The 14,892-nt window shown below is 46.2% G+C and overlaps 1 protein-coding gene across 9 annotated transcripts in view; it reads left to right on the plus strand.

Annotated features, from left to right (window-relative positions):
* The window catches only part of pomt2 (protein-O-mannosyltransferase 2), a 231,480-nt gene that overhangs the window by 116,157 nt on the left and 100,431 nt on the right, over positions 1-14,892 (plus strand). For all 9 annotated transcript variants that reach the window (XM_063042712.1, XM_063042721.1, XM_063042693.1 and 6 more), the window contains 2 exons: positions 12,865-12,974; positions 13,057-13,123. In XM_063042712.1, coding sequence (XP_062898782.1) covers positions 12,865-12,974; positions 13,057-13,123 — 177 coding nt within the window. The remainder of the gene's footprint in view (positions 1-12,864; positions 12,975-13,056; positions 13,124-14,892) is intronic.

Raw genomic sequence — 14,892 nt, forward strand, 5'->3', positions numbered from 1 at the left:
AAAAAAATTACTCTGATTCTTACGGTTTGCTATCATGTTCTGGAATAAATATTAACTCTGTTGTAACCAGTGATAAATTTTGCCCCTATGTTTCTGGATTTGATTCTCGTGAGAAAGTTCACATTGGCATGGGAAATAGGAGCTGTTGGAGAAGGAGCATTGAGTACTTTCAGACACATCATCTGCATGTTAGAGGACTCTTAAGAGTATTGCAGCCCAAATTTGTGCTGGCCTATTTTTCTGCCTAGTCCCATCTACCCGTACTGGGCTGTAGTCCCATCTACATACACTTCTGATCCATGTACTTATACAAATCCGTGTCCACCACCTCCACTGGTAGCTCTTTCCACACTCACTATCCTTTGAATGAAGAAATTCCCTTCAGGTTTCCCTTAAACATTTCACTTTCTACCCTTAATCCATGACCACCAGTTTTAATCTCTCCTATCCTCAGTGGAATAAGCCTGCTTGCATTTATCCAATTTATACACCTCTCAAATCTCCTCTCAATATTCTTCCTCTAGCAAGGTAACCAGAACTACACACAGTATTCCCTGTAGGGCCTTCAACTTCAACATAGCATACCAAATCGTGTACTTAGCATTCTGATTTATGAAGATCATCGTGCTAAAACCTTTCTTTATCACCCTCTCAACCTGAGGGTAGGTTGGCCAGGATTGTTCAGGTGGGTTTAAGCTAAATTTCTGGGGGATCGGAACTAGATTGTTTATGCTCAAGATGAGGTAGTTGGTTTACAGACAGAGGCAACGTGTACTGAGACTGCGAACAAGGAAAGGCAATTGAGAAGGCAAAATTCCAATCAACTGATGAGTTGCAACATAAAATATGGACAAAATTGAAAAAGATGAATACAGGACTGAAGGTGTTGTATTTGAATGCGCGCAGTATGCTGTGTAAGATGGATGAACTTGTAGCACAGTTACAGATTGGCATGTATGATGCTGTAGGCATTGCTGAATCATGGTTGAAAGAAGATTATAGCTGGGAGCTTAATATCCAAGGTTACGCATTGTATCAAAAGGACAGGCAAGAGGCAGAGTGGATGGCATTGCTCTATTCGTAAAAAGTGAAATCAAATCATTAGAAAGAGATGGCATAGGCTCGGAAGATGTTGAATCATTGTGGATAGGTTTGAATTGCTTGTCATTTGAAGAGCATTCAATAACTCTGGGCCTGTATTCGCTATAATTCAGAAGAATGAGGGGTGACCTCATTGAAACCTATCGAATGGTAAAAGTCTTTGATGGAGTGGATGTGGAGAGGATGTTTTCTCTGGTGGGGGAGTCTAAGACCAGAGGACACAGCCTCAGAATAGAGTGTCCTTTGAGAATGGAGGTGAGAAGGAATTTCTTTAGCCAAAGAGTGGTGAATCTGTGGAATTCTTTGCCACAGGCAGTTGTGGAGGCAGAGGTTGATAGATTCTCGATTGGTCGGGGTGTGAAGGGATACAGGGAGAAGGCAGACGATTGGGGCTGAGAGGAAAAATGGATCAGCCATGATAAAATGGTGGAGCAGACTCTTTGGGCCAAATGGCCTAATTCTGCTCCTATATCATAGTCATAGTCATAGTCATACTTTATTGATCCCAGGGGGAAATTGGTTTTCGTTACAGTTGCACCATAAATAATAAATAGTAATAGAACCATAAATAGTTAAATAGTAATATGTAAATTATGCCAGTAAATTATGAAATAAGTCCAGGACCAGCCTATCGGCACAGGGTGACCCTCCAAGGGAGGAGTTGTAAAGTTTCATGGCCACAGTCAGGAATGAGTTCCTATGATGCTCTGTGCTGCATCTCGGAGGAATGAGTCTCTGGCTGAATGTACTCCTGTGCCCACCCAGTACATTATGTAGTGGATGGGAGACATTGACCAAGATGGCATGCAACTTGGACAGCATCCTCTTTTCAGACACCACCGTGAGAGAGTCCAGTTCCATCCCCACAACATCACTGGCCTTACGAATAAGTTTGTTGATTCTGCTGGTGTCTGCTACCCTCAGCCTGCTGCCCCAGCACACAACAGCAAACATGATAGCACTGGTCACCACAGACTCGCAGAACATCCTCAGCATCGTCCGGTAGATGTTAAAAGACTTCAATCTCCTCAGGAAGTAGAGACAGCTCTGACCCTTCTGGTAGACATCCTCAGTGTTCTTTGACCAGTCTAGTTTATTGTCAATTTGTATCCCCAGGTATTTGTAATCCTCCACCATATCCACACTGACCCCCTGGATGGAAACAGGGGTCACCGGTACCTTAGCTCGTATGGTTTTATGATCTAAGAAGTATTGTAGGAAAAGCAGATGAGCTCAGGGCATGGGTTAGGGTGGTTTAGTGGCATCAGCACTGAATTTCAAGGCAGATGGTCCTCAGTGCAAACCCAGCCGGATCCCAGCCTGGGCAGTAGCAGTATCTGCATGGAAGAAAGGCCTGACAATCTACTTCCGTATCTTGACATGAAAACCCTACAGACCGCGAGGTCACAAAGAGTCGGACTTGACTTAACAACTGAACAACAAGGAAGCTATTATTGATACTTGGTTGCAGGAAGGGCAGTATTCTGGGGTTCCATTGTTTTAGACACGACATAGCAGGACGGATTAAAGCGGGAGGGATGATGTTACTAGTCAAGGAAGATGTCACAGTAGTGCTCAGTCAGGACAGGCCGGAGACCAGAGCAGTGAGGCTTTATGGGTGGAACCGAGGAACAGGAAAGCCACATTTTGACTACCCAACAGTCCGCGGGATTTAGAGGGACAAATCTCTAAAATACAATGTTGGAAAGTATGGTCATGCACTTTGGTGGCAGAAATATACGGACAAACTATTATTTAGATGGGGAGAGAATTCAAAATGCAGAGATGCAAAGGGACTTGGGAGTCCTTGTGCAGGATACCTTAAAGGTTAACCGCCAGGTTGAGTCAGTTGTGAAGAAGACGAATACAATGTTGGCATTCACTTCTAGAGGTATAGAATATAAGAGCAGGAATGTGATGTTGAGGCTCTATAAGGCACTCGTGAGACCACACGTGGAGTATTGTGCAACACACACAGAATGCTGATGGAATGCAGCAGGCCAGGCAGCATCTATAGGAAGAGGTACGGTCGACGTTTCGGGCCAAGACCCTTCGTCAGGACTAACTGAAAGAAGAGAAAATGAGAGATTTGAGAGGGAGAGGGGGAGATCCGAAATGATAGGAGAAGACAGGAGGGGGAGGGATGGAGCTAAGAGCTGGAAAGTTGATTGGCAAAAGGGATACAAGGCTGGAGAAGGGGGAGGATCATGGGACGGGAGGCCTAGGGAGAAAGAAAGGGGGAGGGGAGCATCAGTGGAAGATGGAGTGCAGGCGAGGAGTTGTTGTGAGAGGGACAGAGAGAGAAAAGGGGGGGGGAGGAGGAGGAGGAGGAATAATAAATAAATAAATAAGGGATGGGATAAGAAGGGGAGGAGGGGCATTAACGGAAGTTAGAGAAGTCAATGTTCATGCCATCAGGTTGGAGGCTACCCAGACGGAATATGAGGTGTTGTTCCTCCAACCTGAGTGTGGCTTCATCGTGACGGTAGAGGAGGCCATGGATAGACATATCAGAATGGGAATGTGATGTGGAATTAAAATGTGTGGCCACTGGGAGATCCTGCTTTTGCTGGCAGACAGAGCGTAGGTGTTCAGCGAAACGATCTCCCAGTCTACGTCAGGTCTCACCAATATATAGAAGGCCACACAGGGAGCACCAGACACAGTATATCACCCCAGCTGACTCACAGGTGAAGTGTCGCCTCACCTGGAAGGACGGTCTGGGGCCCTGAATGGTGGTGAGGGAGGAGGTGTAAGGGCATGTGTAGCACTTGTTCCGCTTACAAGGATAAATGCCAGGAGGGAGATCAGTGGGAAGGGATGGGAGGGACGAATGGACAAGGGAGTCACGTAGGGAGCGATCCCTGCAGAAAGCAGAAAGAGGGGGGGAGGGAAAGATGTGCTTGCTGGTGGGATCCCGTTGGAGGCGGCAGAAGTTACGGAGAATTATATGTTGGACTCGGAGGCTGGTGGGGTGGTAGGTGAGGACAAGAGGAACCCCTAGTGGGGTGGCAGGAGGATGGAGTGAGAGCAGATGTGTGTGAAATGGGAGAGATGCATTTGAGAGCAGAGTTGATGGTGGGGGAAGGGAAGCCCCTTTCTTTAAAAAAGGAAGACATCTCCCTCGTCCTGGAATGAAAGGCCTCATCCTGAGAGCAGATGCGGCGGAGACGGAGGAATTGCAAGAAGGGGATGGCATTTTTGTAAGAGACAGGATGGGAAGAGGAATAGTCCAGGTGGCTGTGAGAGTCCGTAGGCTTGTAGTAGATATCAGTAGCTAAGCTGTCTCCAGAGATGGAGACAGAAAAATCAAGAAAGGGGAGGGTGGTGTCGGAAATGGACCAGGTAAATTTGAAGGCAGGGTGAAAGTTGGAGGCAAAGTTAATGAAGTCAATGAGCTCAGCATGTGTACAGGAAGCAGTGCCAATGCAGTCATCGATGTAGCGAAGGAAAAGTGGGGGACAGATACCAGTATAGGCTTAGAACATGGACTGTTCCACAAAGCCAACAAAAAGGCAGGCATAGCTGGGACCCATATGGGTGCCCATGGCTACACCTTTAGTTTGGAAGAAGTGGGAGGAGCCAAAGGAGAAATTATTAAGAGTAAGGACTAATTCTGCTAGACGGAGGAGAGTGGTGGTAGAAGGGAACTGGTTAGGTCTGGATTCCAAAAAGAAGCGGAGAGTTTTGAGACCTTCCTGGTGGGGAATGGAGTTATATAGGGACTGGATATCCATGGTGAAAATAAGGCAGTGGGGGCCAGGGAACTTAAAATCATTGAAAAAATCTAGAGCGTGAGAAGTGTCACGAACATAGGTGGGAAGGGATTGAACAAGGGGGGATAAAACACTGTCGGGGTATGCAGAAATGAGTTTGGTGGGGCAGGAGCAAGCTGAGACGATGGGTCTACCTGGACAGGCAGGTTTGTGGATCTTGGGTAGGAGGTAGAAATGCAGCGTGTGGGAACTGAGGTTGGTGGCAGTGGATGGGAGATCCCCTGAGCTGATAAGGTTGGTCATGGTGTGGGAGACAATGGCCTGGTGCTCCTTAGTGGGGTCATGATTGAGGGGTAAATAAGAGGAGGTATCAGCAAGTTGTCGCTGTGCCTCGGCAAGGTGGAGGTCAGTACGCCAGACTACAACAGCACACCCCTTATCAGCGGGTTTTATAGTAAGGTTAGGATTGGTGCTGAGGGAGTGGAGTGCAGAGTGTTCAGAAGAAGTGAGGTTGGAATTGGAACAAGATGCGGTGAAGTTGAGACGGTTGATGTCCCGTCGGCAATTTGCAATAAAGAAATCCAGAGCAGGCAGAAGACCAGAGCGGGGTGTCCATGAAGAGGAGGAGGGTTGAAGATGGGAGAAGGGTCCTATCCCTTCTGCAGCCTTGTATCCCTTTTGCCAATCAACTTTCACAAGATCACAAGACAAAGGAGCAGAAGTAGGCCATTCGGCCCATCGAGTCTGCTCCACCACTCCACCATGAGCTAAACTATTCTCCCATCTAGTTCCAATTTCCGGCTTTTTTCCCCATATCCCTTGATACCCTGACTAATTAGATATCTATCAATCTCCTCCTTAAACACCCTCAATGATCGGGCCTCCGCAGCTGTATGTGGCAACGAATTCCATAAATCCAGGACCCTCTGGCTAAAAAAATTTCTCCTCATCTCTGTTTTAAATGGGTACCCTCTAATGGCCGTGGATAGACATATCAGAATGGGAATGGCACCTCTACTGGCAAGATGAAGCCACACTCAGGTTGGAGGAACAACACCTTATATTCCGTCTGGGTAGTCTCCAACCTGATGGCATGAACATTGACTTCTCTAACTTCCGTTAATGCCCCACCTCCCCTTTGTACCCCATCCCTTATTTATTTATTTATCTATCTATCTATTTATTTAATTTCCCCTTTTTTCCTCATTTTTTCTGTCTCTTTTTTTCCCCCTCTGTCCCTCTCACACTCTCACTATAACTCCTTGCCTATCCCCTGGGTTTCCCCCCCCCCTCCCCATTTCTTTCTCCCTAGGCCTCCCGTCCCATGATCCTCTGCCTTCTCCAGCCTCGTATCCCTTTTGCCAATCATCTTTCCAGCCCTTAGCTCCATCCCTCCCCCTCCTGTCTTCTCCTATCATTTCAGATCTCCCCCTCCCCCTTCCACTTTCAAATCTCTGAGTACCTCCTCTTTCAGTTAGACCTGACGAAGGGTCTCGGCCTGAAACGTCGACTGTACCTCTTCCTAGAAATGCTGCCTGGCCTGCTGCGTTCACCAGCATTTTGTGTGTGTTGCTTGGATTTCCAGCACCTACAGATTTCCTTGTGTTTGCGTAAATATAAATATGTAAGATGGCTTATGTACATTGATTATAAAGTGAAGGTTGGCACAAGAGTCGTGGTACGTAAAGTGACTCTGACAAAAAAATGAGAAAGTAGTGGTGGTTGGAGGTGTGGGATAGGTTAGTGGGTGGAGGTTTTGATCAGGCTTGGTTCTTGGGGAAAGTAACTGTGTTGAATTTGGTGGCCCTGGTGTGAATGCTACATAGCCGGCTCCCTGATGAGAGTGGGACAAACAGGCTGGGTGGGTTTCTTCATGATATTTCTGGCATCTCTCTGTATATATATCCTTGGTGGGTAGGCTGATGCCAGTGATGCACAGGGCAGTTTTGACTACCTGTTGTGGAGCCTTACTGTCCGCTGCAGTGCAGTTTTCATAACAGGCATGGTGCAGCATGTTAAGGTGCTCTCCACTGTGCTTCTACAGAAGGATGTGCCTAATGCTGTGCATAGTCCAGTTCTCTTCAGGCTTCTCAGAAAGCAGAGGTGTTGGTTAACTTTCTTGATTATGTAGAATATGTTCTAGGATGATGAGAGGTTGTGCAAGATGTGCACTCCCAGGAGCTTGAAACTGCTTGCAGTGCCACCAAAAGTAGTAAGTAGTTCGAGTTCAACTGAAGTCAACAACTATTTCCTTTGATTTGTTGACATAGTGGAAGAGGTTATTTGCCTGGCACCAGTCCTCAAGCTCTTCCATCTCCTGTCTATAGCCCATTCCCCACACGAAACCACCACGGTGAGCTTCACAGCTCTACAGGTGAGAAGACAGCTGAAACGTCTCAACCCAAGCAAGGCTGCAGGACCGGATGGTGTCAGTACCAGGGTGCTCAAAGCCTGTGCCCCTCAGCTGTGTGGAGTAGTTCGCCATGTATTCAACCTGAGCCTCTGGAGGGTTCCTGTATTGTGGAAGACATCCTGCCTCGTCCCTGTTCCGAAGACGCCGCACCCCAGCGGCCTCAATGACTACAGACCAGTGGCATTGACCTCCCATATCATGAAGACCCTGGAGAGACTTGTTCTGGAGCTGCTCTGGCCTATGGTCAGGCCACACTTAGATCCCCTCCAGTTCGCCTACCAGCCCCGACTAGGAGTTGATGCCATCATCTTCCTGCGGAACCGTGTCTACGCCCACCTAGACAAGCCAGCGAGCACTGTGAAGGTCATGTTGTTTGATTTCTCCAGTGCGTTCAACACCATCCGCCCTGCTCTGCTGGGGGAGAAACTGACAGCGATGCAGGTGGATGCTTCCCTGGTATCATGGATTCTTGATTACCTGACTGGCAGACCACAGTACGTGTGCTTGCAACACTGGGGCTCCACAGGGGACTGTCTTGTCTCCCTTTCTCTTCACCATTTACACCTCGGACTTCAACTACTGTACAGAGTTTTTTCATCTTCAGAAGTTTTCTGATGACTCTGCCATAGTTGGATGCATCAGCAAGGGAGATGAGGCTGAGTACAGGGCTACAGTAGGAAACTTTGTCACATGGTGTGAGCAGAATGATCTGCAGCTTATTGTGAAAAAGACTAAGGAGCTGGTGGTAGACCTGAGGAGAGCTAAGGTACCGGTGACCCCTGTTTCCATCCAGGGGGTCAGTGTGGACATGGTGGAGGATTACAAATACCTGGGGATACGAATTGACAATAAACTGGACTGGTCAAAGAACACTGAGGCTGTCTACAAGAAGGGTCAGAGCCGTCTGTATTTCCTGAGGAGACTGAGGTCCTTTAACATCTGCTGAGGATGTTCTACGAGTCTGTGGTGGCCAGTGCTATCATGTTTGCTGTTGTGTGCTGGGGCAGCAGGCTGAGGGTAGCAGACACCAACAGAATCAACAAACTCATTCGTAAGGCCAATGATGTTGTGGGGATGGAACTGGACTCTCCGACAGTGGTGTCTGAAAAGAGGATGCTGTCTAAGTTGCATGCCATCTTGGTCATTGTCTCCCATCCACTACATAATGTACTGGGTGGGCACAGGAGTACATTCAGCCAGAGACTCATTCCACCGAGATGCAGCACTGAGCGTGATAGGAAGTCATTCCTGCCTCTGGCCATCAAACTTGTGGCTAAAGGGATCAGGGGGTATGGAGGGAAGGCTGGTGCAGGGTTCTGAGTTGGATGGTCAGCCATGATCATACTGAATGGCGGTGCAGGTTCCGGCCTGCATACTGAATGGCCTACTCCTGCACCTATTTACTATGTCTCTCTATGTTCTAAACTTTACAACTCCTGCCTTGGAGGGTCAGACACCCTGAGCCAATAGGCTGGTCCTAGACTTATTTCATAATTTACTGGCATAATTTACATGTTACTATTTAACTGTTTATGGTTCTATTACTATTTATTATTTATGGAACAACTGTAACAAAAACCAATTTCCCCCGGGATTAATAAAGTATGACTATGACTATCTCATAGTTGTTGGTAGCAGTGAGAGATTAAAAATATGTGGTACCAAAAGAGATAGCAGAGATGTTGTGCCATTCGGGTGTTTGGCCATGCAGTTGTGGATCAGCACAGTGTACGTCAGTGGGCTCAGCAAACAGTCCGGGGGGGGTGCACTTGTTTTGAGGATGATGGGGAGGGAAGAGCACCACAGTGACCGGGTCTCTGGCACTGATCCTGGCGCTGTTGTGCAGGAGGGAAGGAGGGAGAAGAGGAATGCGGTAGTCATAGGGGATTCCATAGTCAGGGGAACAGACAGGAGATTCTGTGAGCCTAATAGAGATACCCGCATGGTGTGTTGCCTCCCAGGTGCCAGGGTACGGGATGTCTCGGATCGGGTCCTGAATATTTTGAAGGGAGAGGGCAAGCAGTCAGTTGTCTTGATACATGTTGGTACCAATGACATAGATAGGATAAGGGAGGAGGTCCTGAAGAGAGATTTCTGGGAGTTAGGAAGGAAGCTGAGAAGCAGGACCTCCAGGATAGTAATCTCGGGATTGTTACCTGTGCCACGTGCTAGCGAGGGCAAGAATAGTAGGATCAGGCAGATGAATACGTGGCTGAGAGATTGGTGCAGGGGGCAAGGCTTCAGATTCTTGGATCATTGGGATCTCTTCTGGGGGAAGTATGACCTGTTCAAAATGGACAGGTTACACCTGAACCTGAAGGGGACCAATATCCTGGCGGGAAGGTTTAATAGAGCTGTTAGGGAGGGTTTAAACTAATTTGGCAGGGGGATGGGAACCAGAATGACAGAGCAGAGGAAGGGGAAAACAGAAATAAATCTTAGATAGTGAGCAGTAAAGATGTCAGGAAAGACAGGCAGGTGATGGGGCAAATTTGTAGCCATTGGGATGAGTTGCAGTGCAATAAAGTTGCAGTGAAATCAAAGCGAAAAGTACCAAATACTGGTCTTAAGGTGTTATACTTAAATGCACGCAGCATAAGGAATAAGGTGGATGATCTTGTCGCACAGCTACAGATTGGCAGGTATGATATTGTGGCCATCACTGAGGCGTGGCTAAAGGATGCATGTCTCTGGGAGCTGAACGTCCAAGGATACATGATGTATCAGAAGGATAGGAAGGTAGGCAGAGGGGGGGGCGTGGCTTTATTGGTAAGAAATGATATTAAATCATTAGAAAGAGGTGATATAGGATCGTAGTGTGCAGAATCTTTGTGGATTGATCTAAGAAATCGCAGGGGTAAAAGGACCCTGATGGCAGTTGTATATAGGCCTCCAAACAGCTGCAGTGATGTGGACTACAAATTACAACAGGAAATAGAAAAGGCTTGTCAGAAGGGCAGCGTTATGATAATTGTGGGGATTTTAACATGCGAGTGGATTGGAAAATCAGGTCGGCACTGGATCTCAAGAGAGAGAGTTTGTAGAATGTCTGCGAGATGGCTTTTTAGAACAGCTTGTTGTTGAGCCCACTAGGGGATCGGCTGTACTAGATTGGGTATTGTGTAATGAACCGGAGGTGATAGAGAGATTGAGGTGAAGGAACCCTTAGGAGGCAGTGATCATAACATGATTGAGTTCACTGTGAAATTTGAAAAAGAGAAGCCGAAATCTGATGTGTCGGTATTTCAGTGGACTAAAGGAAATTATAGTGGCATGAGAGAGGAACTGGCCAAAGTTGACTGGAAAGGGACACTGGCGGGAAGGACGACAGAGCAGCAGTGGCTGGAGTTTATGCGAGAAGTGAGGAAGGTGCAAGACAGGTATATTCCAAAAAAGAAGAAATTTTTGAATGGAAGAAGGATGCAACTGTGGCTGATAAGAGAAGTCAAAGCCAAAGTTAAAGCAAAGGTGAGAGCATACAAGGAAGTAAAAATTAGTGGAAAGACAGAGGATTGGGGAAGTTTTTAAAAGCTTACTAAAGGAAACTAAGAAGGTCATTAAGAGGGAAAAGATTAACTATGAAAGGAAGCGAGCAAATAATATCAAAGAGGATACTAAAAGCTTTTTCAAGTATATAAAGAGTAAAAGACAGGTGAGAGTAGATATAGGACCGATAGAAAATGATGCTGGAGAAATTGTAATGGGAGATAAGGAGATGGCGGAGGAACTGAACGAGTATTTTGCATCAGTCTTCACTGAGGAAGACATCAGCAGGATATCGGACACTCAAGGGTGGCAAGGAAGCGAAGTGTGTGCAGTCACAATTACGACAGAGAAAGTACTCAGGAAGCTGAATAGTCTAAAGGTTGATAAATCTCCTGGACCAGATGAAATGCACCCTCATATTCTGAAGGAAGTAGCTGTGGCGATTGCAGAGGCATTAGCAACGATCTTTCAAAAGTCGATAGATTCTGGCATGGTTCCGGAGGACTGGAAGATTGCAAATGTCACTTCGCTATTTAAAAAGGGGTCAAGGAAGCAAAAAGGAAATTATAGACCTGTTAGCTTGACATCGGTGGTTGGGAAGTTGTTGGAGTCGATTGTCAAGGATGAGGTTACAGAGTACCTGGAGGCATATGACAAGATAGGCAGAACTCAGCATGGATTCCTTAAAGGAAAATCCTGCCTGACAAACCTATTACAATTTTTTGAGGAAATTACAAGTAGGCTAGACAAGGGAGATGCAGTGGATGTTGTATATTTGGATTTTCGGAAGGCCTTTGACAAGGTGCCACACATGAGGCACATGAGGCAAGGTAAGAGCCCATGGAATTACGGGAAAGTTACATACATGGATAGAGCGTTGGCTGATTGGCAGGAAACAGAGAGTGGGAATAAAGAGATCCTATTCTGGTTGTCTGCCGGTTACCAGTGGTGTTCCACAGGGGTCCGTGTTGGGGCCGCTTCTTTTTACGTTGTACATCAACAGTTTGGATTATGGAATAGATATCTTTGTGGCTAAGTTTGCTGATGATACGAAGATAGGTGGAGGGTCCGGTAAGTGTTGAGGAAACAGGGAGTCGGCAGAGAGACTTGGATAGATTGGAAGAATGGGCAAAGAAGTGATAAATGAAATACAGTGTTGGAAAGTGTGTGGTTATGCACTTTGGCAGAAGAAATAAATGGGCAGACTGTTATTTAAATGGGGAGAGAATTCAAAGTTCTGAGATGCAACGGGACTTGGGAGTCCTCGTGCAGGATACCCTTAAGGTTAACCTCCAGGTTGAGTTGTTGGTGAAAAAGGCGAATGCAATGTTGGCATTAATTTCTGGAGGAATAGAGTATAGGAGCAGGGATGTGATGTTGAGGCTCTATAAGGTGCTGGTAAGACCTCACTTGGAGTACTGTGGGCAGTTTGGGTCTCCTTATTTAAGAAAGGATGTGCTGATATTGGAGAGGGTACAGAGAAGATTCACTAGAATGGTTCCGGGAATGAGAGGGTTAACATATGAGGAACGTTTGTCCACTCTTGAACTGTATTCTTTGGAGTTTAGAAGAATGAAGGGAGACCTCATAGATACATTTCGAATGTTGAAAGGCATGGGCAGAGTGGATGTGGCAAAGTTGTTTCCCATGATGGGGGAGTCTAGTACGAGAGGGCATGACTTAAAGATTGAAGGGCGCCCATTCAGAACAGAGATGCGAAGAAATTTTTTTAGTCAGAGGGTGGTGAATTTATGGAATTTGTGCCACGGGCGGCAGTGGAGGCCAAGTCATTGGGTGTATTTAAGGCAGAGAGTGATAGGTATCTGAGTAGCCAGGGCATCAAAAGTTATGGTGAGAAGGCGGGGGAGTGGGACTAAATGGAAGAATGGATCAGCTCATGATAAAATGGCGGAGCAGACTCAATGGGCCGAATGGCCGATTTCTGCTCCTTTGTCTTATGGTCTTATGGTTATGCATCCTAACTATTTGAGGTCTGTTGGTTAGGAAGTCTTATCATACAGTTGCACAGTGGGGTATTCAAACTGAAGAGCAGCAGTTTGTTAACCAAGGAGTGTGGGACAGTAGTGTTGAATGCCAAAATGAAATCTGGAGATAGCATGACAGCTCTCCCTTGCACATTTGCTGCAGATATTGCTTATGGATCAATAATTACAATGAAGAATGTGCAGACTGCAGGGGGATATCTGCACTCTCACTGGCATCTCTATCCAGAAGGGGTTGGAGCACGACAACAGCAGGTCAGTTGGCTGCCCTGAGATATTGTGTGGGTTTAGGTGCTGAAATTGTGTTGTGTAAAAAGTTCTGTTGTCCTTTTTTCAGGTTACAGCATATTTACACAAGGATGATAACAATCTTTGGATTGTCAGGAAACCTGATCACACCACAGGTTAGTGTTCTACTTTGTGTGTTTAATTTCCTAGAGATAACAGCTGGATCTAATTCACATACATAGCCTGAATCCCAGGGGTCCTAACCTTTTGGACCAGTCTCCTATATGGAATGTCATGGAAGGCAATTCTGAAGTCCATGTAAACCACATGTACACTACCCTTATCAGTACACTTTATTACCTCCTCAAAAAAAAAATCAATCCTATTGTTGATCAGGTCCTTTAGGACTTGAAGACCTGATTTGTCCTTTTCCATAACTAGTTTAAAACTAATAAAGATAAAAAAAGATTAGTGCTATTTGTCACATATACATTGAAACATGCAGTGAAATGCATTGCGACACATTCAAAATGCTGGAGGAAATCAGCAGAACAGGCAGCATCAATGAAAATGAGCAAACAATTGATGGTCTGGGCTGAGACCCTTCAGGACTGGAAAGGAAAGGAAGGGAGATAGATGACAGAATAAAGAGGTGGGGGAGGGGAAGGAGGATAGCTAGAATGTGATAGGTGAAGCCAGGTGGCTGGTAAAGGGAGAGGAAAGGATCTGTCGACAGGACCATGGGAGAAAGGGAAAAGAGAGGGGTCCCAGAGGAATTTATAGGTAGGTGAGAAAAGGTAAGACCATAAGATAGAGGAGCAGAATTAGGCCATTTGGCCCATTGAGTCTGCTCTGCCATTTTATCATGGCTGATCCATTTTTCCTCTTACCCCCAATCTCCTGCCTTCTCCCTGTATCCCTTCAGGCCCCGACCAATCAAGAATTTATCAGTCTCTGCCTCCACATAAAGACTTGGCCTCCACAGCTGCCTGTGGCAAAGAATTCCACAAATTCACCACTCTCTGGCTGATCCAATTTTTCTCTCAGCTCTAATCTCCTGCCTTCCTGCTGCCCCCCTTCCCCCATATCCCTTCATGCCCTGACCAATCAAGAATCTCTCAACCTTTGCCTTAAATATACATGAAGACATGGCCTCCACAGCTGCCTCTGGCAAAGAATTCCACAGATTCAGCACTCTCCTGCTAAAGAAATTCGTCCTCATCTCCATTCTAAAAGGACACCCCTCTATTCTGAAGCCGAGTCCTCTGGTCTTAGACTCTCCCACCATAGGAAATATCCTCTCCACATTCACTCTATCAAGGCCTTACACCATTCAATAGGTTTCAATGAGGTCACCCCCCATTCTTCTGAATTCCAGCAAATACAGTCCCAGAACCATCAAACGCTCTTCATATGACAAGCCATTCAATCCTGGAGTAATTTTCGTGAATCTCCTTTGAACCCTCTCCAGTTTCAGCATATCATTAAGGGGCCCAAAACTGTACATACTACTCTAATGCTTTATAAAGTCTCAACATTACATCCTTGCTTTTATATTCTAGTCCTCTCGAAATGAATGCTAACATTGCATTTGCCTTCCTCCATAGACTCAATCTGCAAGTTAAACTGTAGGGAATCCTACACAAGGACTTCAAAATCCCTTTGCATCTCAGATTTTTGTACTTTCTCTCCATTTGAAAATAGTCAACCCGTTCCTTTCTTCTACCAAAGTGCATTACCATACACTTCCTGACACTGCATTTCTTTACCCATTCTCCTAATCTGTGTGTCCTTCTGTAGCCTTTCTACTCCCTCAAAACTATCTGCCCCTCCACCCATCTGCAAACTTTGCAATGAAACCAAGTCCGTCAGCCAAATCATTGACATATAACATAAAAAGAATCGGTCCCAACACAGGCCCCTGTGGAACACCACTAGTCATCAG

Source organism: Mobula hypostoma, chromosome 1 (assembly GCF_963921235.1).
Source record: "Mobula hypostoma chromosome 1, sMobHyp1.1, whole genome shotgun sequence".
Lineage (NCBI taxonomy): Eukaryota > Metazoa > Chordata > Chondrichthyes > Myliobatiformes > Myliobatidae > Mobula > Mobula hypostoma.